The sequence below is a fragment of the Maylandia zebra genome, linkage group LG14 (genome assembly GCF_041146795.1).
Source record: "Maylandia zebra isolate NMK-2024a linkage group LG14, Mzebra_GT3a, whole genome shotgun sequence".
NCBI lineage: Eukaryota > Metazoa > Chordata > Actinopteri > Cichliformes > Cichlidae > Maylandia > Maylandia zebra.
This window is the reverse complement of record NC_135180.1, coordinates 24,422,168-24,448,027: the sequence shown is the minus strand read 5'-3', so window position 1 is coordinate 24,448,027 and position 25,860 is coordinate 24,422,168. Positions and strand designations below refer to the sequence as shown.

Sequence of the window (25,860 nt, the reverse complement as noted above, 5' to 3'; positions counted from 1 at the left end):
AAAATGAGACTCGGCGCTATCAACTGAAAACATGGTATATCTCAACATGGTGTGGAGAGTCCTTAAAAATCTCAGGAAACTGAAGAAGTTGAGGAGAAAACAAAAATGTGTGAAGAAATGAAGGGCAGCTAAAGACTTTGCACAGTACTCCACATACAGCGGCTTGCAAAAGTATTCGGCCCCCTTGAACTTTTCCACATTTTGTCACATTACAGCCACAAACATGAATCAATTTTATTGGAATTCCACGTGAAAGACCAACACAAAGTGGTGTACATGTGAGAAGTGGAACGAAAATCATACATGATTCCAAACATTTCTTACAAATAAATAACTGAAAAGTGGGGTGTGTGTAATTATTCAGCCCCCTGAGTCAATACTTTGTAGAACCACCTTTTGCTGCAATTACAGCTGCCAGTCTTTTAGGGTCTGTCTCTACCAGCTTTGCACGTCTAGAGACTGAAATCTTTTCCCATTCTTTGCAAAACAGCTCCAGCTCAGTCAGATTAGATGGACAGCGTTTGTGAACAGCAGTTTTCAGATCTTGCCACAGATTCTCGATTGGTTTTAGATCTGGACTTTGACTGGGCCGTACTAACACATGGATATGTTTTGTTTTAAACCATTCCATTGTTGCCCTGGCTTTATGTTTAGGGTCGTTGTCCTGCTGGAAGGTGAACCTCCGCCCCAGTCTCAAGTCTTTTGCAGACTCCAAGAGGTTTCTTCCAAGATTGCCCTGTACTTGGCTCCATCCATCTTCCCATCAACTCTGACCAGCTTCCCTGTCCCTGCTGAAGAGAAGCACCCCCAGAGCATGATGCTGCCACCATCATATTTGACACTGGGGATGGTGTGTTCAGAGCGATGTGCAGTGTTAGTTTTCTGCCACACATAGCCTTTTGCATTTTGGTCTCATCTGACCAGAGCACCTTCTTCCACATGTTTGCTGTGTCCCCCACATGGCTTTTGGCAAACTGCAAACGGGACTTCTTATGGTTTTCTGTTAACAATGGCTTTCTTCTTGCCACTCTTCCATAAAGGCCAACTTTGTGCAGTGCATGACTAATAGCTGTCCTGTGGACAGATTCCCCCACCTGAGCTGTAGATCTCTGCAGCTCGTCCAGAGTCACCATGGGCCTCTTGGCTGCATTACTGATCAGCGCTCTCCTTGTTCGGCCTGTGAGTTTAGGTGGACGGCCTTGTCTTGGTAGGTTTACAGTTGTGCCATATTCCATTTCTGAACGATTGCTTGATCACTGCTCCATGGGATGTTCAAGGCTTGGGAAATCTTTTTGTAGCCTAAGCCTGCTTTAAATTTCTCAATAACTTTATCCCTGACCTGTCTGGTGTGTTCTTTGGACTTCATGGTGTTGTTGCTCCCAATATTCTCTTAGACAACCTCTGAGGCCGTCACAGAGCAGCTGTATTTGTACTGACATTAGATTACACACAGGTGCACTCTATCTAGTCATTAGCACTCATCAGGCAATGTCTATGGGCAACTGACTGCACTCAGACCAAAGGGGGCTGAATAATTACGCACACCCCACTTTGCAGTTATGTATTTGTAAAAAAAATGTTTGGTATCATGTATGATTTTCATTCCACTTCTCACGTGTACACCACTTTGTATTGGTCTTTCACATGGAATTCCAATAAAATTGATTCATGTTTGTGGCTGTAATGTGACAAAATGTGGAAAAGTTCAAGGGGCCCGAATACTTTTGCAAGCCGCTGTATTTTGTTGGCTTGTTTGTGCTCAACTCCAATCTACGACCTTGAGTTCTGGATGTTATGATGGCTGTTACTGGCTGAATATTGGACCTCAACTCATAACACAAAGATGAAAGAGTTCAGTAGTGTAGATGCCGTGTTAGCACAATTTGTATTTTCTGTAACATCAATAGAAATTAATGTGCAAAATGAAGTGTCATGCAAAAATGTTGTCCTAAAACCTAAAACAAATTTTAAAAAGGTGTCAAAAACAAAAACAACTTTGCATAGACATTTTAAATCACACTTAGTTTTACTATAAACATGAATCCTTGAAAATATATGTACCAACATGGAACCCCTCATCCTTTCAGGATTTACAGCACTCAAAAAGAAAAAAAGAGACACTGTAACTCTTCCAGCACAAGCCTGACTCTGCTCGACTCTGCTGTGTCCGTCAAAAGTGATTTTGGAGCGTGAAGATGAAACCATCCAAAAAGTCAGATGACCAGCTGAGGAAGGGGAAGGGGAGGGGTAATAAAAATGAGACTTGCAAATTACCTATTGCTAAACAGTTTGACATTGGTAATATTAACATGAGGCTGTACAGTTTGAGGAAAATACAAAAGAATGCATCAGTGACTGAAAAACAAAAATTAAGTCATTGACAATATTAATATATTTATATTAATACCAACAAGGCTGTTATTTTTTATATGTTCAAGTTTAGAACATTAACCATTTGTTTAAAATTCAGGGTAGTAGTCATTATCTCGTGGGTAACGTCCTGCACGGTCATCCAGTCGCCACCTCGCTTCTTCACCAACCTCCATTGCGGCTCAGGATCTTTCCAGTTTCCAGCACTACTCACCCGTTTCCGACCAAGCCGAAACAGAGTGCTCACATGGAATGAAAAGGAATCTACACAAAGAACAAAAGCTGCACCTGGCCTCTTTTTCCTCTGTATAAAAATAATAAAAAGTAGCACAACTGCGACCTGTTCCCCTCCCAACATCTACTTCCAGACACTGTTACCCTCTGAAGTGAAAAAAAAAAAAAAATCATACAGAATACAGTACATCACGTTTTGTTTTACTTCACTTGAACTGCAAAACGGAGGGCAGGGGTGGGTGGGGAGCAGAAATAATTTACCAAGTCTACACTGAATATGACTCTCTGTGCATCCACAAAGAAACCAGAAGGAACAGCTGAACTGCATTTTTTTTTTCTTTTTTCTGTTTTGGTAGCGGCATCCATGATAGCTAAACAACAACTCCACTCCATGCCCCACTTTCCACAAGTCCTCTTCACTCCAGCAGTGAGAGCCAGGGAGGAAGATGAGGGTGGGATCTCGCTTAATCATTCTTCTTCTCCCCTTCTGGTTTGTCTGTGATTGCAGCGGAGGCGGCATCTGGGGCAGGGGCTGCTGTGTTGTTCTGGGCGTGGTCTACTCCGCTGGTACCGAACTCGTTGACCCTGTTGGGATCGACTCGATAGATCCAGCGCTGGTAAAGGTAGATGAAGAACACCACATCTGCAGGAGAGGACACAGTTTGGTCCAGTGAGAAACCAGCCCCAGACTTTTTTAAAGAGCTAAATAAATAAAACTGAATTGAGACCAATATGTTACTTAAGAAGCATCAAAAACAAGTGAAGCACTGACATCATCTCCCATCAAAGCTGAACACGCTATGATGGCAAAAACTGCACTGCAAGCAGAGAGATGAGAACGTATTCACGTACAGTAGAGGTCCAGTCAGAAACAAATATGCTCACAATGCAGTGCAAACGTATCTGTCTTTGTTTTAAATACAAGATTTGCTTGTCACCTGATTTGGTTACTACATGCTTGTAAAGCAACAGTTGCACAACATCCTGCCCATGTATACAGACCAGTATTACCACAGCCTGTTATTTTAAAGTGAGAAATCTTAAGTACAAGCATCCCTTGTGGCCGATTACTGCTTAGTTTTCTATTCTTCTCACAAGCGAGAACGTTTAGTTTCATTTTGTTGTAATTGATATAGAGATAACTAAGCCTTCTTGCATACAGAATTCCCCTTGTTGGAAAGTCCAAATGCAACGTTCAATAGGTACATCTAGTATATAGCAAAGTTACACAGTGGGCTTAGTATAAACCACACCTGTCCTCCTAGTTTAAGTGAATATATGAATTCACCAACACTCAGTGTAGAATATACTTGATACATCTTTCCACTCCATCCGTTTTCTTCCTCTTATCCTTATCAGGGTTGTGTGGGAGCTGGAGCCTCTCCCAGAGGCAGGGTACACCCTGGACAGATGTCCGGTCTGTCACAGGGCTAACACACTTAAACAGACAACCATTCACACTCACATACACACCCAGGGACATTTAGAATCACAAATTAACCCCACTAATTTTCACTTTCCAATTATTTCACAAATCAAATGACAAAATGTTTAAGAGCTGGCTGCACGAGCTGATGATTGACATCTTTGTTGTTTCAAAGAGATGTGACAGGTCTCCATCATCTGCTTAGCAGCAACATCAGTGTCCTCAGTGCAGCGAATATCAACCAAATCATTACTCCCAGTTTGGTTGTTACTGACTTGACTTCTTGCTGATGTGAGCGCTGCTCTAAACCACTTTTTCGTGTCCAACTTAGCAAGTTAGCACAGACAGCAAACGAAAATTCACATTAGTGTCGCCCACCTAACATCTAATTGACTGGCTGGCCACACACTGTAGGTGGTAGCTGTTTAATTTGTGAAGCAGGGGATTTTATTTAAAGGCTTCCTAACTGCAAAGTGTGTAGGTTTCAGTTTGCACAGCAGGGCTCAGTGCTTCATTACCAAACTGTATGAACTAACATGAACTGTACAGCAGGAGAAGAACTACAATTTAGGCTTTTCTTGTGTCAAAGAAATATTTCATGAGAGGCGGCACGGTGACCTTTGTGGATGATGATTAATGATCACACCAAGTTCAAAACTGAGATCTGGTGAGTTAACACTAGGTGGAGTTAGAGGATTATGAAAACCAACAGCTGTCAAAGATCCAAGAATGACAGTTAAAAAAACATTTAAAAAAAGAAAAGAAACAATCCTCCAGTATGAGACAGTGATTCTACATTTTCTTTTTGATCAATACGCTCACGATAAAAGAAATCAGGACGGCATTTTGTTTAAATGGTAAATGGCCTGTATTTATATAGCGCTTTACTAGTCCCTAAGGACCCCAAAGCGCTTTACATATCCATTCACACACACATTCACACACTGGTGATGGCAAGCTACAATGTAGCCACAGCCACCCTGGGGTGCACTGACAGAGGCGAGGCTGCCGGACACTGGCGCCACCGGGCCCTCTGACCACCACCAGTAGGCAACGGGTGAAGTGTCTTGCCCAAGGACACAACGACCGAGACTGTCCAAGCCGGGGCTCGAACCGGCAACCTTCCGATTACAAGGCGAACTCCCAACTCTTGAGCCACGATCGTGGTTTTGTTTAAGCACAAAACCACCCACGTCAACTGGAAACCGTTCTAGAGAATGAGGCAAATCTTAAACCACCTCCAACAAAACACTCATCTTAATGCTACAAAGTCAAAGCTGCACTGGCTGAGGAAGCAAAATGATGTTTTAGGCAATTAGCTTTCTTTGATCCTGGTATAGTTCTTAAAAAAAAAAAAAAAAACAAAACATTAATGAATATCTGAAAGAAAACTCACCATCTCTGAGGCATCCTATCCTGTACATCATTGGCATCTTGATTACGAAGGCAAAAAGGTCATCAATAAAGGTATTGAGAGCCTTGTAGGTGAGCATCCTCCATGGGAGGTGAGCTACAGACTTCATTTTATAGTTGATGAAAAGCTGTGGCGTCATTGTAATAAAACCTTTAAAAAAAAAAAGACAGAAAAAGGAGATTAGATTACACTAAGAATTCCTATATCACAGGCAGTAATTTAACCAGCAGGAACCATCGCGAGTGAGTGTACCAGGTGAAGTTTATTAATACACAGCACATTAGCTAAGGCTACTGGGAATTGAATGCGTAACCATGATGCAAGCATGAAAATATTAGCTGCGAGTCCGGCAGCTCAGAGGCGAGGCAATCGAGAGAGACCAAAATAAATCAGCCTCCTCTCTGGGCTTTAAAATAGATTAACATAAAAAACTGAAAAAACCTGCTGGATGACAGAGTAAAAATCAACCCCACAGAAAGAAAAGAGGAAACATAAACAGTTCCAGGAAGAGCACACAATTCATCTAATACTTTAATGCCAGGGATCTCTAAAATGTTTATGCTAAAAACTCAGGAAATGGTTTTGGTTTTTATGAACTTTATCTCAGAACGTTGTCTCTGTAGCTCTGTATTTCTATTCATATCATCCTTTTAAGATAACCTTTAAAATATTATATCTAAAAACCAAACTTTTAAGGAACACTTCAGTATTCTTCATTTATTTCATAGTTAGTAAATCCAGCACAGTTTACGTTCCTTCAGCCTGTGGATTAAGTTTTAAGACCTCAGAGTATAAAACTGCTTCAGATTAACTTACCAAAGGTTAACAAGAAGCCATAGAGCATGCTGAGTACCCATGAGTACCAGCCTTTGTGCTCTACGTACAATAAACTGTAGACCGCATAGCAGCCAAACAGAGGGTAGAGCAGCCATGACAAGTACTTGAAGGCCATCTGTTCATGAGATAATGAAGAAAAGAAGATGTCACTCATCCTTTTTATCAGAAATATCCAAGCAACTTACAGAGAGATACATATTTAGAGAAGCTTCCTTCAGATAAACATTTAAACAGACCAATTTAATCATGTTTCATCCGTTCTGAAGACAATCATGTGAATGCATTTGTTACAGCCACCATTCTGAATGTGACTGGTGTTGGTTTCACTTACATCATCGTAGATTTTGGTTGAAGACTCCACATAAGTCGACTTATCTTTGAATACCAATCTTGGGAACACTCCTACGAATTTGTTCTCTCTGTCCAACTAGAGAAAAACAACAACAGTTAAGAATCTGGTGGAAACGACACTCGATGAATAAACAGTTTAGCATCTGCAAAAGGTAAGGAAGAGCCTGTTAGAGAGTTTAATCAAATGCTGCTCATCCTGCAAGAAAAAACTAATGTTTTTCAACTTACTTTGACATCCATGACCTTGGTGATTTTCCACAGGTCAATGAGAAGGCCAATGAAGACGCTGACCTGCACCACAAAGTTGGTTTCGTTGTCCAGAATGTACAGCAGCACCACTAGAGACTGAAATACTCCAAATATGATGGAGCGCACAGATAGACCTTCTAGAGACTGTCTGCTGTTCCAAAACTGGATATCTGAGGAGAAGACGGCGCTGAGGTCAAACTTGGGTAGGCGCACACTGTTCAAACTATTCTCCTCCTGTTATGTGAAGTCCTGAGTACAGACTGCTGCGACCTTACCGTTCTTGAAGGCGAGAAACTCAAAGATGCTGTGCACAATGGAGACAACGATGGTGAGTCCCAGCAGGTATGGATTGGTTTCCAGGAGGGCCACCTTCACAAAGACTTTATTGTTAAACTCAGCTTGCTTATAAAACAATGAATCTTCTATATGTTCAGTTGCTACAGAAGTTAATCACCCTAGAAACAGCGTACATGACAGCTTTGTAAATAACTAAAGTGCACCTGTCCAAGTATTTGGGATTGGGACTACGAGTATTTTGCTTTAATACAGTGTCAACTGAAAATTAGAGTAGCCTGTATTTGGACACCAAGATAACAAAGTCCCACATTACACCCGAAGCAGAGGTCACTCAAGTATGAAGTGCCAGTTTCCACTCATCACGCGTCTTGCATTTTGTTTTCAAGTAAAAGGTAATCTGCTAGAAAGCATTTGAAATCCTCTCCATCTGGCACATACCAACTCAAGTAGACTTTCTTTTAAATATATGTGAAATAAGATCACAGCATCTAAATGAGCACCAATATTAAAGCCCAACTTGCAGGAGGAAAACTTTAGTTTCGTCTCAGTAACCTTTGACTCCTTACCTTGACTGAGTCTTGGTCTTCATCGGATTGCTCGTAGGTGTCCTCAGGAAGGAAATTCCAGGGTGAGCGAGCGTTCTGGGCTGCATACAGCTGCCAGCGCCACAAGGACAGCGGGCAATAACTGAGGCGGAGCGGGAGGCTTTTTAGGGTCTCGTTGATGGGATAGTAGTCCTTCTGAAGGTTCCAGTAGTCATTGAAGTATACAATGGGATAGTAGTCGCCACTGACTGCATCAAACTTAACATCTAATATAAGGTAGGGTAGAAGAGCAGTAATGTCAGATAAACCAGAGCTTTAAATAAACTACGGATAAATAACTGTCACATTATACTTCCGATACTTACACTGGTCTAGAGGAGGTGGAACAGAGCCCTTCACCCAGGCTGTGTGGTCATCCACCATATTGATAGTGAGGTTGGGGTGCCAATGTGAGATAATCTCCACTGGACCGTGGCTCTCTGCTCGCTGTGAGGAAACACCCAATGTGTCAGTGCAAACATAAATATATTAATCTGGTAACTGCAAACTGATCATCACACAGCTGCTACACTTCTTACTAGTACAAACAAAGGCAAAGTCACTTTGGGCTCAACTGCACTGCAACTTATCTACATCTACTCACAATAAGCCCTGTCCAACAGCAAAGCACTCAAAAGAGAAGGACTCTGGGTTGGTTTACATTATTTTTTAAATGCGCTTTAAAAATAAAAGTGACTTGATCAACCAACCAAATAAAGATATACATAAAGAAAGGTAAAATCATTGACTGTGAGTTTTCAAAGTTCCTCTGTTCAGACGTCGGTAAAGGGCAATCATTTACAGACTGTGAGAGAGCCAATAAATGGTTCTCAGTTTCCAAAGTCTTTGATCTTCGTCTATTTTTCCTCTGCTGCAAAATGTGAAGGCAACTACCTCAAATACATTAACTGGAAATTGAAAAAACCCTAGAAATTACTTCACATACTTGCAATATGTGAAGTATGCATTAGGAATTAAAGTAATGAAGCTCTCTGCGCTGAACTCAGTTCCTTTTTAGGATAAATAATAATCTTAACCTTGATCATCTCGGGGTCTGCTTCCGTCTCTCCTGTGAGCAGATTCTTGGTCTTCAGAAACTTTCTTCGCTTATATTTATTCAGCACTGAAAGAGTTCAAAAGCAAAGTTTAGCACTTTAAACAAACATTACAACAACAGGATAATATGTTAAAGCGAGTGTGCTTTTCACAGGTGCTTACTTCTGGTTGCGTGAACTGTTGCCAGTCTGCGATACTGCCCCTTTCGTTTGGGGTCTGGGTGGAATCCACTTTTAGTGAAGTAGAGGTGTATGTAAAGTGAGCCGTTCTGCTGTATTTTCTACAATCAGACAGAAAGTGGAAGAAAAAGAAAATCAGACAAAAATAAACAGCTTTCAAATATGCAAACTTCACTATAAACTGGACTTTCCCGTCCTTCATCAACATCCGTCACATTTCCTAAACTAACAACTGTTCTTTCTCACCGTCCAACTACTGTCTGTCACCCTCCCCCAATTCATCCATAGTAATCCTTACTTCTGGGATATCCATTTCCTTATAGTGCTGGTAGCAGCCATCACCATCTTCCCCTGTGGTCCAGTCTCCATAGACCAGATCCCTGTGGAACCAGAACAGGGCATCTGTGTTGTTGAAGTCAGAGAAGACTTCCTCCTGGGACACGTACACGTACAGATCCTGCAGAAAGAGAGAGATAATAAAGGTGTTTATCATTTTGAAACAGTTAGAAACAGTCAGAAAACTGGTTTGCTGTGTGGTAAATAAACAATTATGCAGCTGACGAGGTAGATAAAGGAAAGGAAAAGGGGACAGTGTAATACCATGAGAGTGTCTTTGGGGAAGAGGTTCCTGCTGGGTACCCTGGGGGCACCGGCTGGTGTGCTGGGGTCAGGAGTGGATGGCCCTCGGCGGAACCAGCTACTGATCGCCCAGATTATGAAGATTCTGGTGAAACAAATGCAATCACAGTCAGAGGAAAACAAGGTTTAACTAACAAGGAATTAAAAGAAAATAAGTGAGAAACAAAAACATAAAAGAGGAAAAGAGAAGTGGGAAATGAATTGAGTCACTAACACTTTAAAAACTGTTCAAATTCTTAGACAAGGTTATTTATTTCAACCATCTCTAAATAAAAAGAGCTGCTGCAGGCGAGTTAAACTGCAAGGAAGCTAATCAGATTAAAGTTTAACCAGTCTAACTGCATTACATTTCAAAGAAACTGTTTTCCTGCCTCACACAAGGGTGATGAGTCAAACTAGAATAATCTACAAAGACAAAAGAAGAAAGAAAATGCTGCAGAATATTTCAACAAATAATTTTTCATTTGTATCCACCCTAACTTTGTGTGTTTGTGATTTTAAGTGAATATTCACAGCACCTCTTTCCTTTTGTGTTGTTCTAACTAACAGAAATAATGGATTTTGTGTCTGATATTTTAATGCAGATCTCTAATGTGAAAACGCTCTCTGTCCTTACTCCATGTTACTTAGTCTGTGTGGCTGAGGGGGAAGTGTGTCGATTATTGACTGGACCCAGTATGCCAAACCTCCCTTACACTCTGCTCACACAGATCATACCCGAACACGTTTGACCCCCATGACCAGTTCATCTGACTACTGTGATTGCTTCTTGCACAGTAGAACACATCCATCATGATCGCCAACCACACCCAAGGACAGCTGCCTCCATGGATTTTGCAGTGTTAAGTAATTAAATCTATATCAAGGCGTGTGAGAGGACACTGTGTGCTTCCCCTGATAGAAAATGCCCCAATCAAGCCACAAATAAATACAATTACAAATTTCTTTGTTGAAACTAAGTTTGAGAGCAGGCCAGCAGGGGAGTGGCACACAGCTGCCCATAAAAACTCCTTTAAGAGTCCATGTACTAGTGACATATACAACACACCATACAGTGGAGGGTCAGTTTACTATATGTGACAGATGTGACCATTTTCATTTTTTCCTTGACCCACCATATACTAAAATGCACTTACAGAGAAAAGTGAAATAATTATTTTTACTGAAGTAGAGCAAATGGGTTGTTTTTATTGCACTTGCGATCTTACAACCACAGGAAACAGCAACATAAATTAAGAAAACGTATATACCATCATAACACTCGTGTTTCCAAATCATGATCCTGAAATGTGTTCAAATATTCAGTGCCAAAGATTTTAACTGAAGGGTTTTAACTGATTATTGCAATATAATCTTCTTAATCTTATAAATGGGCCTCTTCTTCTGCTTGAGCAGTTGCCAAAGGTAGGAAAAGCAGCCAAAGCCTGTTATTCAAACAAGGTGCCAAAAAAGTACTACTCTGGTCCAGCTTTTTTTTTTTAAATGAGCACTTACCCTAATGTACCGTACATTTTTATTATACAGGAACATTTCAAAAAATGTAAAACTGCTAAACTCTTCAAAGAGTGTACAATGATACTGAAATCAAAGCTGAGCTCCTCCATAGCTGGATAATGGCCATCAGACAGCTAGCCGTTACAGCACAGGTACCCACCATAAAAAGCACCTTGAGGCAACTGTTGTTGTGAATTGGATTTATATAAATCAAACTGAACTGATATTCCTACAAAGCTCTCACACTCAGAGTAAGTCAACTATTAATTTGACTATAGAAGAAAGAAAGAAAAAAAAAAAAAAAAGGTCCTGCACACTTCATAACACGTACTAAGTTTTTGTGATCATGCATACATGGATTTTACCTTATTTACGAACTTGGACCAAAAAGTCATAAATAAAAAAATAAATAAATCATGCAGTCAGGAGGAAACTTACTGAAAAGCCTGCTGCAAAATTTCTGACTGTTACAAAGGTCACTGTGAGAGATTAGTCACTTATACTGGCATAAAATTGTTAAGGAAGTCAACACATTGCTCCTCAATCAATCATGCATCTTTCACAATGTGCGTGAAGTAACGGCAAAGGAGGTAGTAATTTCTAGGGAAAGAAATAAAACTGGCAGTGCCAACCAAAGCAGTATGGACAGCCTAGTTTGTGTTACTCCACCTCACCTAGCTACAGCAGCAACATCAGTGGTAGCAGGTAACTAAACAGCTTGTGGAGTGCCCTGCGCTCATAGTGGCAGAAGAGGTGACACACACAAAGATTTTAACATGCGAGTCTGGCATTAGGCATAGACTATACTTTATGTGTCCGCTATAGGTTCGCTTGTGTACCAATGACAAATTTCGTCAGCTCAACATTCTGTGTGGACGTCCCCATGCACGCCTGTTTTTTTGGATACACATGCTCCCCATGTGACAGACTTTAAGCGGACATCAAAGACGGATAACAGGAATGACTGCTCGGATGTCACGTCTCCATCTGTCCGTGACCATATCCACAACAGACTATAATCTATTTTTTAGTGGCCTTGAATAAAGTTCAATTCCTGGTTTGAATTATTGTTTCAGTCCCACTGTGTGTGAGACAGTATTTGGAAAGACACAATGATCCATCACTAGTTTCCTCTTAATTATTTATGCTGCACAAAAAAAAACCCCACAATGAAACTAAACAATGTAGACCGCAAACTTTACAGTATACTCCAGCAGCAGCTCACACCTTTATTATTACCTTACCATTTACATTCACTCTGACACCACTGTGGCATAACACATTTGGTTGGTCATTAAACTCACAGCCAGCCCACAGAGCGAATGATTATCTGTGTGCTGGTAAACAGAAGAAAAAAAAATGCAATAAGTCACCTGAAGAGAACTCCTTTAATGACCTGCCATGCATTAGGAGCTTGCTGTTGCTGCTGTTGAGGGTCCTGTGCATTTCCAGCTGTCTGCACAGTCTGGCCATCTGTTGTTGCAGCAGTCCCATTGCTGCTTACCTGAAATGAAACATACAGACAGGGTCAAAGATAGTCACAAAGATGACGCAGCAACGGCACAACGTAAGAAAGGATGTTAAAAATAAAGAGCTTTATTGACAGTAAAAATATCCAGAGACCCAATGTACTTTCCTGAAAGCCTAAAGTGGTGATATGATTTATTCAAGAATTCTTCCTCAATCTGCAGCCAAAACAAAGAACATACAGTACGATGTAGTGCAGCTGTAAAGACTAAAAGGTGCAGTTACGGTGACAAACCGCAGTTCTTCTGGGTCTTTTATTACATGGCCTTAAGAGTTAACTACACCTCGACCTTTGCATTTTAACTTTTTAAATAAGAACAGCGGATTTGTCGCTCACTGATGCACTTAAATCTTAATAGCAAGTAACAAACATGAAAGACCTAAAAAGCAGCTGTTTAAGCAGAGGATCCCCAGTTTGATACTGAGAGGAGAAGATTCTCTTTGGGCTTGGGTTAGGAAAGGCCCTGGGCATTAAAAAAAAAAAAAAAAAAAAAAAAAATCTAAATCAAACATGTGGAGATACTACCTGTGATGACCCCGTGTGAATAACAGAGCAGCTAAAAGAAGCTACATAACAAACAAAACCTCTGCTACAGAATAAACATCACTTAAAATAATAATAATATTGGCAAATCCCTATTTACCTATTGTGACCTGTTGACCTAACAGAGCAGGAGAGTCAAACTCATTTTAGCTTATGAGCCACACACAGCCCAATCTGATCTCAAGTGGGTCAGATCAGTATTACCTATATGGAAAAAACAAACACCTCTCTAAATTTCTCTCTTTTAATAAAGTAGTAGAGTCTTAAAACATTCACATTTTTATATTTAATGAACCACCATTTACAAAATCCTATGGCACACCTGATTTTGAATGAAGACAACCCATTTTGGGAACCCCTGGTTTCAAAACCTTTGATAACAGTGTCAGCATGATTATGCAACTTCCCCTGGTTTCAGTGAAATCTGTCATACGTTTGCCCTTTAATTCATTTTTTTTCCAGGTTTCTCCATGTCCATGTAACCCCCACCACCCCTGTGGCAAGGCCACCCTCTATTCAAGTGACACAATAGACAAACACATGCCAAGTCATGAGACTCATTCACTATCTAAACATCTAATCTCCCCTGTTGTCACCAACCAGCAGTCAGCCAGCAGAAACAAAACATGACTTGAGGCAAAAAAAATGTTTTATGTTTAAACAGATTACCATCAGTTTTGAAATTTTTTTAAGTTTTTGTTAAAACACTGACCTAACAACATCATAATCAGACCGTTTCAAGGACACGGATTGGCTCAAAATAGGTCCTTTCACCCTCAGTGCCCAGTACTTTTCCTGCTGCGTTAAAATAGAAGCAATTCGCTAAACAGACAAGGATCTTAGAGTCTTGATGGGATCAACATAATAACCATTACACAGATAGATCCCCTGATAACCTGTTTTTATTGTTGAGCCTCTCTCTTCCAGCTTAGGATAATCATTTACAATTTACACCCTCTGAAACAAAGATTAACAATTAACCACCTATTCTTGGTTCACAGCAGATCCTTAATTTATCACAGAGTCTAACATTAAGCACTCACATAAGTCAATTGTTCACAGGCTCTGGTAATGTGTCTCTAACATGGTGACATTATCTCCTACATGCCAGCTCAAACAATGCAGTATATCAATATCAGGACAATAACACACTCTGTACACCACCACAGTGGTTTTGATATCAAACAATCAACATGGCAGACTTTAGTGCCTTAATTCAAGGGGTTTCACAAAGATACCATGCTAACTATTTTGGTAATACAGAAATTTTTATAGATAGTTCCCCAGAGGCTCAGACCCTCAATGTAACTGGACAGTTGGCTGATAAGCAGCTGCGCCAGATGAGGCCGTTTCCCTCATTTATTCTATGATACAGTCAGCAGATAAAGGACGTGGGGTTGATATATAAGTGTTGAACTTGAATATAGTAGCTGCATACTAGAACTCTCAATGCAGCTGCATGTAAAGGAGGACAGGGTGAAAAATGACGCATGTGTGTGTGTGTGTGTGTGTATATATATCAAAACTCTCCCTGCACTGAAATCTGGGCTGGTACAACAGGATGTGCTCAAAGGTTTTGTTTTTCTTTTGACCACCTTGGCCTGTGATAGATTTCATTCAATCACTGCTACCCAAGGTCCCTAATGTTTAGGTATGTAGTACTTGTCAAAGCAGCACACACGAATACCAGGATCCAAGGTTACCAGAGAGTCAAACCGGGAGCATCACTCTGACACTTCACTCTTCTCTTCCCTCCTCCAACCCCCAAACAGTATATCCTGCTTCTACCTCTTCCCCAGTTAATTGCTGTAACCGTACCCAGTCCTCCACATCGTATAAATATAATGATACTTCCTCAAACCACCTTCCAGACTTTTATGGTCCAAACCCATGGTCAACTATCTAAGGGGCTACTGAGCTGACAAGCCTGGAGCTAAACAACAAGCTGGCATACAGAAATCTTCTCTGTATTGGACCAGTGGACAGTTCTCCATCGGGTCACTGGTTGACATTCCTCTCATCACTTTTTCTATGTACTAACAACTGCATACAGCTAGCACCCTACAGAGATACTCCCAGACATCTGCCCACATCAAAGTCACTCAGATCCTCACACTTTTTATTCCTTCTTTCAACAAACTTATTTTAGGAGCTCATTGTTCACTCACTGACAAGATAATCAGTGTTATTAACTCATCAGTAACCCCCCACCCCCACCCCATTACAAGCAATTCAATCAACAGATTCACCTAGTAGTGGCCCTCAAGAGACCCGTTAGGGCTCACTCTAAAAACAACAGCACATTTATCCTGACAGAGCAATTTTATTACAGAAGAAACACTTTGTGTATGCGTTACCCTCACCCTAGTTTCTGACATGTGTGTATTCACAGAATTTCAAGCACAGAAGAAAGCTTTTTTTTCTCTCTCTTTGACAGAAAACATGTAGCAAAAGATGACAATACAGATACACAGTCATTTTTATTTGGAATCAGGCGGCATGGTAGTACAGTGGTTAGCACAGTGGCGTAACAGGAAGATGCACCTTGGCCACCTGGGGTCTCTCTGTGTTGAGTTTGCATTGCCTGCAGTTAAATTAATTGGTGATTCTTTGCCATAGACATGTGTGGTTCTATGTCTCTCTGTGTTAGCCTTACAATACACTGTCGATCTGCCTCTCACCCTGTGACTGCTTGGAGCAGGTCATCTGGAGCTGATGGTTTGATCCCTGGCTCCACTCTGCGTTCAAACGTATCTTTGGGCAAGATACTGAACCCTGAGTTACTGACAATGCATTCATCAAGGAGAGTAGAATATAAGAAATATAGCTATATAAGAACCAGTACATTTCCGATTTCAAATGGGTAAAATCTCTGCTATGCAACTGTACTCGATAAACAATACATTAGTTGCTATCAATACTTTAGATTGAATCATAAAAAGCCAATCATTGACTGTGTCAGTCTTCAATAGAGAATGGATACGCATTTACAATCTTTACAGTCATGCTCCTGTATTCAGTATTTGTGTCACTACACATTTTTGAGGATTGAGCAAACGGAAGAGTAATGTTTAGCCATCTAAAAAGAGAGCGATGATTCACAATGACCTCTAGCAGCTTGTGATAAGCATTTTCGACTTTGGAAAATAACTGCTAGCTACTGCCCTCATTAAGGCTCCAGTGCTAACAAGACAATTTTAGGAGCATTTTTCATGGTTGGCTACATTTGACGACGGCTACACCTGATTCATCCACTCTATCCGTGTTAAAAAGCTCTCAGGTGAATAGGATGTTTATATGCATTTTTTTTCCCTTTAGGGGATTTCGAAAATGCACCTCGAGTCAAAAGTTTTCTTGAAATATCTAAGTAGACAGTAGCTGGAAGGTTTTAGCATGAGGTGAGAAATGTGCGAGAGGGGCTTGAGACTGGCCTTGTTAAGCAAGACAAGCTGCGTTGTTCAGGTTCAGGCCTTGTGATAAGCTAACTGACACACGCCAGCACTCACTCGGCTCACTTCAGCACACCGGCAGTCGGTTAATTACCGAGTCCGTTGGAGGTTACAGTGTGATTTCAAGTGAGATTTCAACTTCAACATCGGCCTTCTCGCCGCTTACCGTCGGGATTTCTCTACACATCGTTAGCGCCAGGAGGGGGGTCGTTTTAAAACCACCCGGCACTGACAACGTCACTGTGGCTCGTGTATCGACTGTGATCACGTTTAAATGTCAGCGCACCCCCCACACGCGAGCTTCACACAAACCAACCAACTTCCTCTGCCTCGCGCGTTAAAAGTGAAAAACCCAGTAACAGTGTCATTCATTTTTACCTCGCCGTTGCTCACGGTAGCTTTGGTTACTCCGCTCTCCTGCGTCGCCATCTTTCTTCGTCTCTACAAGCGCACCACACTGCTGGCTGGGAAACTGCGCGTACTCTCGCGAGAAGACTGTAGTTACGTCTTCAGAGAAGTGATCGAAAATGCGATGAATAAAGTCAGGTGATCTTTTTTTCTGTTTTTTGGGCGGGGCCGGCGAAACCCCGTGACACACTTCGTCAGGAATGTTCGATCATGTAACAATAAAATGAAAAAATAAATAAATAGTTAATTAATAATAAAAAGATTATTTTATCACCTAATGAATGACTTAGTAGATTTTTTTATGATTATTGCAGCATTAAATAGAAGTTTATTTCCGAAAAAGTGGGGAGGATAAAGACATACTATCCACAAGGCTAAATTTCGGGTTATTATCGCAAAATTTGGACTTCTGAAAAAATAACTCCAAACTGAGAAAATAAACATTTTTTAGAAAAGGAGTTTAAATTTTGAATTGCTAATCAGCAAAAAGTACACCAAAATAAAAGCTTGCTTCTCATCATTGGTGTTATCTTTCTATTCATCCATCCATAGTTCTCACAGGTGTTGCATATAACCTCTCTAATTGGGTCATAGCCATTAATTACATGCTGTCAGTCCTTGTCCATGTATGTCTTATTATAGCTTCTCAGTCCACTTGTCATACTGTTAAGCTAGGGGATTTCCAAGTCAGTATGTCTTTAGTTATGTATCTGTCACTCATACTCTAAAGTGAGTTTGGATTGCATGGGAGTTTAGCCCAAAGACCCTTACCAGAGCTGGGATTTGAAACCCTGACCTACTGTTCCAAAGAGAGCATTGTTGTCACTACACTATCCAGCTGGCTACAGGAGGAGATAGATACCATGGATGTCAAAACACAATAACTCCTTGCAATGCACTAAGATCTCCATCTGAAGTCCTGCACCCTGAGGCTCTATGAGCAGCAGAAAGAGGGAGGATGAGGAGTGAGGTTAGTGAGTGTCGAGCCATGATCCAGGAAGAAAAACAGAGCAGGAACAATCACTGAAGGACGAACCCCTGTATGGGATGTTCTATTGACATATAGAAGTGGCTCACATCAAGAAATCCCACTAATGGCTTGAAAAAGCCTAAAGGACAGCACAGAGGCTCTGATGATGGCAACATAAGAACAGGGTCTAAGCCCCAGATTTATAGAGGCAGGACAGCTGATAAGTTGCAGACTGTGTACAAAGCTGCAGCATGTAGTACCAGGATGGAGGATAAAAGCTGAGACCGCATACACTGAAAGGCAAAAATAAGTGGCCAGAGGTCCTGATGAGAGACACAATTGAGAAAATATAGTACCAGGGGCTGAAGAAGGAACTGATGTGAGTCGAGTGAGTTTCTATTGCCTGGAGAAGCTGTAAAACAAAATGGAAACCAGATTGACATATGATAAGAAATGAATATTACTGCAAATCAAATAGATTCACTCACTTTAATAAGCTATAAGTGTACTGGTAAACACTTCTCATTTCTAATCATTACGCTTTGGCACATAACACCAGTACCTCAGATAGACACAGATTTTAAGGAAGAGAGAAAACACCTGGACAATCTTCCATGTGTGACATTTCCTTAAAAAGACTTTTACATTTGTTCTATAAGCAACAGAGGACAAAGACATGAAGAGGTTTTGATCAGTAACATAAAACAAAGCATAAATAAGGCCATTTGAAACACAATCCAAGAGTGAGTGTTGTGAGCACAATGAGGACAGTTTTTTTTTTTTGTGCTTTACCTTGTGTTTTAACTTGATGGCCTTCGAGTATGTACGATCAAAATGCATCTGAAGGTACTTTGTATACTTCACAAAAACAATTGGTAAGGGTGCTACAGGCGGTAATCATAACCAGGTTTATTTCAGAGTTTACTCAAGTGTGAATCTTATTAACATTTAAATAATTTCCTCTGGGACTAATAAAGTATTCTGATTCTTATGTTCTCTGTGAAATTTTACATGCTGTGTTTACATTAAACTGCAGCAATTAAAGACTTGAAAATATGTTTGGAGGGGGTTGTTTTTTTTGATGCAATATAAAATCCATCTCAGGTTTCAGACTTGAGTAACAAGTTTCACCTAATAACTGGAATAAACTCATAGTTTTTAGATTCACGCTTAGATTTTTTTTAAACATCCAGTTTATATACAGTAGAGCTCAGGCTGAGCAATCAGTGAGCAATCACTGGTCACTAGAGAAAAAAATGCATTCTCCATCACCAACCAATGAAAAGTTGAATTTCAGTGATTTAGCGGTTGCTCGAAGTCATATTTTTGGGTTGCCAGTGGGTCGCTGGTCGGTCTGTAGGCATGTGTGACTGGAGCTTTAAGTAAATTCAAATTGCTCAGTGAAGAAAATAGTAAAATTGAGCCTCATCAAATTTTAAATGCGAAAGCTCTTTTAGTCCAGTGGTTCAAAAACATGCATGATACATTCAAGCGCACAAATTTAATGTTTAACAAGAACAATCGTGTCACAGAAAAATTAATGGAAATTACATTTTATCTTTGCTCTGAAAGCTAAAATCTGGACTGTTGCACATCCTACGTCCAAACAAAAATAACGAATTTAACTTTTAAAGAAAAAAGAAGAATATCAACCCTTGCACACTTTGGCACAAAAATTTCAGGCACGGTTTGTCTATGAGGAAATTTTTAACTGCAAAGTACGACGAAAAAGAGTAGGAAATATATCTGGTGAGATGGGATCTACTGTTTCTTCCTCTTCTGCCAAAATCCTTGTGAGTCAGACATTAAATTTGCCAGCGAGCAAGAATCTTAAATGACAGGAAGAAAAAGCACCTCGGGTTTAACTCACTTATACAAAGTTAGTAACACAATGCCACTTTTTATCTTAGTGTCAAAGTGTGGCTGGGTGATTTTTTCCTACCAGCAACTCAGTCTTTAAACCAAAAAAGAAATGCAAAGACTACAGATAACTATAAACAGCTATATACAATAATCTTTGTACACAATGACATTTACTAAACATGAGAACAAAAATAAAGTACAATTACAGGAAGCGCTATGAATTGAACAGAAGTGTTTGTAGTAAGGAACAAACAACAGAAACCTTCATTTTGCTGCAAAAAAGAAAAAAATCCCCAACCTTATGAAATGCCTGTTGGTACGAGAACCCAAAAGTCTGTCAAGTTACTGAGAGAGTGCTTTAGGATCATGCCTTCCAGAGAAGCACAGGCAAAACAATTCTAATTTGCCACACTAAAATGACGCGCCATCTTGGTGAGCGGATAAAGGTGCGAGGTTGGGGCAGAAAACTGCAGTCCTACTGTACGCGCCAGACGTCTGCTTTATATTTTTATTTACGATTGAGTTCATGTTTGTTTTATAATTCATAGATTCATTACATAAGTCATCTTTTCAGGATTAATAAATGTGAAAATATATGTGTTTGCATAAAGTAATTTTAAGTCACTGTTTTGGGATTGGAACCTAAAAGGGGGTACCTCTCACTTTAAGTATGTAAGTGCAATAGTAGCATGAAACCCTGTGTGAGAGGGAAGGGGAGGAGCATGGACAGAGAGGTTAGGAGTCTCACGGTTTTCTGACCGTGTGCACAGCTAGTTCTGGATAACTGCTATTTTTTGGAACTTTCATGCTTTTTTAGGAAGGAGTTCATTGTTACATCTTCAGTTTGTAATAAATAAACAGTCTTCAAATCATAATGCAACTGGAAGCATTTCTTTTGGAAACCAGGAACACGCGTCAGCCATAGACTCTCCTTTTTTGAAATTCGTTTATTGGAAATTACCCTACACCTACATCTCGTCTAAACCGTAGTCCTCCTCAGGGAAATCCCCCACAGTCACACTCAGGGGCTTCACAAACGCACCATATTTGCTCTCGCACTCAAAGTACTGCTTCCCTTCGACACTACAGAGATACAATAAACAAGGCAGAGTCAGAAATCAGGACCAGCGTCACTGAAACTTTGAATTATTTAAAAACAAAGCCAGAAAAAGGCCCTCTTACGTTCCATTGTGTTTGCCCAGTGGTTCATCGTACTTCACACCCACCCAGTAGCCCGGCTTGAAATCTGTTGTTCCTGCAAGAAATGCAACACTTATTGAGCTCTAGCAGGGCATATTAGGAAGACTTTGACTTCACAATAATGATATTATATGAAAAAAGAAGTGCAAACCCCCACCAAAGCAGCTCACTCTCTGGGAAGTATTTACTTTTAAGGAACTAGTATTTTATTTTCCTAGAAGTTTGTAGTGCAGTAAAAATAACACATTTTGTCAAACATGACATACTATTTTAAGTCTGCATACGGTACTTGCTATAGTTTGACAATACACACCAGACTTGTCATAGTTATAAGCCTTCTTGTCAATTATCAACCAACAAAGTTGATGATCATTAAGTTAACCTTGAAGACCTTGGCAGATGTCAGTTTTAATGGATTGTTAACATGACCCCCCTCTACACCACTACGAAGTTTTAGAAGAATTCATTCAAAACTTTTTAAGCCATCGTACAGACAGAAAGAATGGCACGCATGGAAATGCTAACAACAACATAACCTCATAGTTTAGGTAGTTTGTTATTGAAGTTAACAAACTACCTAAACTGAATCACTTTTATTTGCTATGTTTTTGGAGGGTGACACTTGGCATTAGTACTCAGGTAAAGCTGCTTTCAAACTAAACTAGAACATGTTCACCTCACAGGAAATGTAATTAGATTTTCTAGGCAGACTTAAAACCTGCTAATAAAATAGATTAAACAAAACAGTAGGGTTAGGTTAATTGGAAACAATAAATTGCCCATAGGTGTGAATGTGGGAGTCAATGTGTTAGCCCTGCGACAGACTGGCGACCTGCCCAGCATGTACCCTGCCTCTCGCCATAAGACAGCTGGGATAGGCTCCAGAGCCCCCCACGACCCTGAAAAGTATAAGCGGAATCGGATGGATGGATGGATGGATGGACAAAACACGCAGAATCCAAACGTGATATTTAGCGTACTAAAAAAAAAGTTTGTCCTCCACTGACATCACAGATTTGGGAATGGGCCTTAGATAAATGACAGCAAAGTCTGCTCTGCAGGACAGAAAATCCTCAGCAGCACAGGGTTTACACTAATGTCCTACACAAAGTAAACCAGCTCAGCTTTATCCACACTTACCAACATACATGACTGTGCCAAGCTTCGTGGGCTGACCGGGGACCTGCACTTTGCAGCGGCTGCCAACAGCAATGGCATCGGCAGCAGCCTTCTGCTCCTCTTCCCGTGCAGCATTCTCCGCCTTCTTCTTGGCCATTTCTTCCTCATTGTAGCGACCCACACGTTGCTTCTTCATAAATGACCTGGCTGTGTCTGAAGGAAAGACACAGTTTGTGATAAATGCAAAGCTCTTCAAAACAGACTGAAGTCTATTCATCTTCATTCTCATGAAGTAAGTCATCCACATTGGAACCAGCTATCAATAGTTAGCTTAAAAAACATAAACAGAACAAGTGCAGAATGCAACTAACGATCATGGACATACTTCCCATTCAGCTGACTTATTTTTTTATTTATTTAAATAAAAAATACTGTACCTGTTCTCTTATCATAAGCATCATCTGGGAGCTCAAATTTCTCCACTTTGGAAACATCAGTGAACTCGCCCATCTGCCCGCCACTTCTATCAACAACCTGTAAGAGAAACAACGTGAAAGACAAGCAATTATTAAGTCACGCTGTTGTGACTTAGTAACAGCCTATAAAAGCCACCAGAACTTTAGCTTTTAGCAACTTAGATATGATCTTTTGTTTACTGTTGTTAGTGTGGTAATTGTAACATTATTGTTGTTTAACAATAAATCAGTTTTACACTTACTGGACAATTTAAGTGAGTGCTAGTGTATTTAAATGGAAAGGATTATTACCTTTTCAATCATTAAAACACTATCTGCACAGCAGAGTTCTTATTTTTGGACATCAAAGTTTCTGGATGCATGCAGAGTGAATAGATTTGGGATTCAGACACTTAACTAAAAACCCCATTCAATGCCAGAGAGGGATGCTCTATCCCAATATATTCAACTGTGTTGTTAAACCAGAATCATGTAATGCCAGTGTTACTATGCTGAAACGTAAACCAGTTTAGTCTAGTCGTAGGAATTAAAGGATTTTTGTCTAAAATAAAAAATATAGAAAAATCCCACCCTTGCGGTGCTTTCTTAATTTGTTGCATATTTGTTACATTTACACGTTTATCAACAAATTATATTAGACAAAGATAACCCAAGTATATACGAATGGCTTTTAAATGATGTCCACATTAAACACGTTGCTTAGTGCACTGGCTAGAGTCTTGGTCCTTGTGAAGCTCTCCCAAGTTCTTGCATCAACTACTCAAAATTAAATATTCCAATATGAGATTTCTGATTGCAACAAGCTACAAGCCATTATCAACAAACTTATAATAATAAAATAAAATAAATGCAGCAAAACGTTTCTCTTTACATGTAATGATAATAGATGTTTAATTTTTGAAATAATTTACAGAAGCAATTAACTTTTCCATGATATTCTAATTTTTTTGATACATCAGTACATGAGTTTCAGATGACTGGATTATGCTTAATTTATTGTACTGCAGTTGAATCTCCTTTCTGAGGTATTTCCCTACAAGAGTCCACAGAGAGAAGTTTGCAAACATGCTCCCGTGCAGTCCCCCCAAACTCCCAACTGCACAGTGCTTGACGTGGATGACACTGCACATCAGTTCAATGGTGACTTGTTGACAAATGGGCATGAATAGGGAAGGAACTAATATTGGAGTTCATCGGGGACAGGAGATGCATGCAAAGAGTATCTGGATTGGATACTTTTCATTGTTTTTAAAAACTTGGTTTCCCTTCTACTTTGTGTATGTTGCAACACTCTTCTCTGTGGCTGGCTAACAGACCAGCAGCAGCACAATCGAGACTGGCCTACAGACTAGTTGTACTTTTGACACTGACCCATTAACAATAGATAGACAGTCCAGAGCTCCCCACACACTACCACAGCTGAATCTCCATTAAAGAATCAGACACTAATCCATTACGTGACCTCATATACATGCTTAAAAACAAAGTGGTATAATTCTGACTGAGGTTAGAAGTTGTGTAGTGAACACATTATTGTTCTAAAATTTTATATAAATCCTCTCAGAGTAAACATTTAAAGCTGATCATTCAGCCAGCATATGTCATTATGTCTCTCTCTGTGAAAGTAACTTTGACAGATAGCACGTTCAATTCAAGTGAAATAAACTAAAAACCTGTCTCAACCTGTATTTACTCCAACATCACAGTGATCTGAGCCACAGTATTACAAGAAGCTCCCAACAGAGCTGGGACATACGTGTATTCTGCAGTCGTCATCCACAGGATACGATCCTAGCAGAGCTTCATTCTCATTCATTTTTTGCAGGAACTTGTCAGATATGCTGAATAACTCCAGGTCCATGCAGGAGGCCGGTGCACCCATAATCATCTCCAACTTTCCCTGAATGCAACGTTGCAAATAGTTCATGTAACACAAAAGAGGTGACGTTATCAATTGAATGTGTCATTTCAATATCAACAGATATGTTAACAAAGAGAAAACCCAACAACAGACCCATCCTTGAGGGTTTTAGTGGTGCGCTGTATGCTGTCTCACCTTCAGTTCTGCTATACTGATCCCTCTGTTGAACCTGCGCTGCACCTCGAAGGAGGAGAGGGTGCTTGTTAAGCGCACATTCACCGTGGGATTGGTTATTACTGTCACTCCGCTGTCCATTTTCCTGTCTCCTTGGACTCGGGTATTAATCAAACACTGAAAACAGGAATAAAAAATAACGTGACCCATTCAGCCAACGGGACTGAAGCTCATACGCCATCTCATAGCTGCAAACAAATTTAAGTCAATAGTCAAACAACCACAAAGACTTCCAAAAAACTGCTCCTTTTCCACCGATAGTAGCTACTTAAGCCCTTCTCTGATATTAATCCTGTCTGAAGTTAAATTTTACATATATGCTTGGTCTCTCGTGTTTATTCGTCATATTAGCTGTGATCGTATAATTTTAAATAACCATTTTTTAGCTGTGTAGTTTAGAGTAGCTAGCTACGTTAGCCACTGGGCGGCTAGCAGAGTCACGTTGGACTCACTCGGGACCCTGAGACAGACGGCAAGGTTGCCATAGTTACTTACAGATTATGTATATTTTCCTCGATGGTGCTGAAAAGGCCTTTGATCTTTGTATCTACAATTAACCGGAAGTATTCATGACTACTTGATTATAATAGCAGTGAAAATGGTGCATGTAGCCTAGATCTGTGGGTTTGCCAGAAAATTATAACCTCAATTCCTGCTACGCCCAACTCTGGAAGGTTCCACCCGCCTCCAAACTGGAACACGGCCAATCACAACGTAGGAAGGAGAAATTTTAACCAATAGCTTTACGATACGAAGAAACAGACCCTCAAGACCCGCCTATTGACCGCTAGATTGGCACAAATGGTGGCCAATCATTCGTCAGGAGTAAATGCGACCGTAGAAATAACCACATAGTGGCGCTGAAGTCCAAAATAAACTATGTAGAAGACTAAGCTGGAAACTTTCTCTTTATTATGGATTTGTTTTAAAATATATATTTAAGACAGAGTATTCGTAGAGTTTGATTATAAGCACTACGCTCTATTATACAATTTTTACCCTATTGCTATTTCATACTTGGTCGACTAACAAAGAAATCTCCCCTGATAAAACCCAGATATGTGGTGAGTAAATTAAAG

General features: G+C 40.2%; 2 protein-coding genes across 3 annotated transcripts; both read right to left on the bottom strand.

The window, feature by feature from the left end:
* Positions 1-1,852: 1,852 nt before the first annotated feature.
* clptm1 (CLPTM1 regulator of GABA type A receptor forward trafficking) lies at positions 1,853-17,182 on the bottom strand. Its single transcript, XM_004543590.4, has 14 exons — positions 17,029-17,182; positions 12,504-12,634; positions 9,598-9,721; positions 9,296-9,454; positions 8,981-9,098; positions 8,800-8,885; positions 8,089-8,209; positions 7,745-7,989; positions 7,157-7,250; positions 6,861-7,051; positions 6,613-6,708; positions 6,261-6,396; positions 5,427-5,594; positions 1,853-3,247 (listed from the first exon to the last, which is right to left on the bottom strand). Exons 1-14 carry the CDS (start codon positions 17,077-17,079, stop codon positions 3,069-3,071), a joined length of 1,899 nt encoding a protein of 632 aa, XP_004543647.2. The 5' UTR covers positions 17,080-17,182; the 3' UTR covers positions 1,853-3,068.
* Positions 17,183-18,503: 1,321 nt separating this feature from the next.
* Positions 18,504-25,538, bottom strand: tbcb (tubulin folding cofactor B). Of its 2 annotated transcripts, none has more exons than XM_014408506.4 (7): positions 25,426-25,538; positions 24,743-24,898; positions 24,443-24,586; positions 22,648-22,744; positions 22,232-22,423; positions 21,074-21,146; positions 18,504-20,974 (listed from the first exon to the last, which is right to left on the bottom strand). In XM_014408506.4, exons 2-7 carry the CDS (start codon positions 24,860-24,862, stop codon positions 20,860-20,862), a joined length of 741 nt encoding a protein of 246 aa, XP_014263992.1. In that variant the 5' UTR covers positions 24,863-24,898; positions 25,426-25,538; the 3' UTR covers positions 18,504-20,859. The 2 variants fall into 2 exon arrangements, with proteins under 2 accessions (XP_014263992.1, XP_014263991.1); XM_014408505.4 differs by lacking the exon at positions 25,426-25,538 and adding an exon at positions 25,277-25,419.
* Positions 25,539-25,860: the final 322 nt, after the last annotated feature.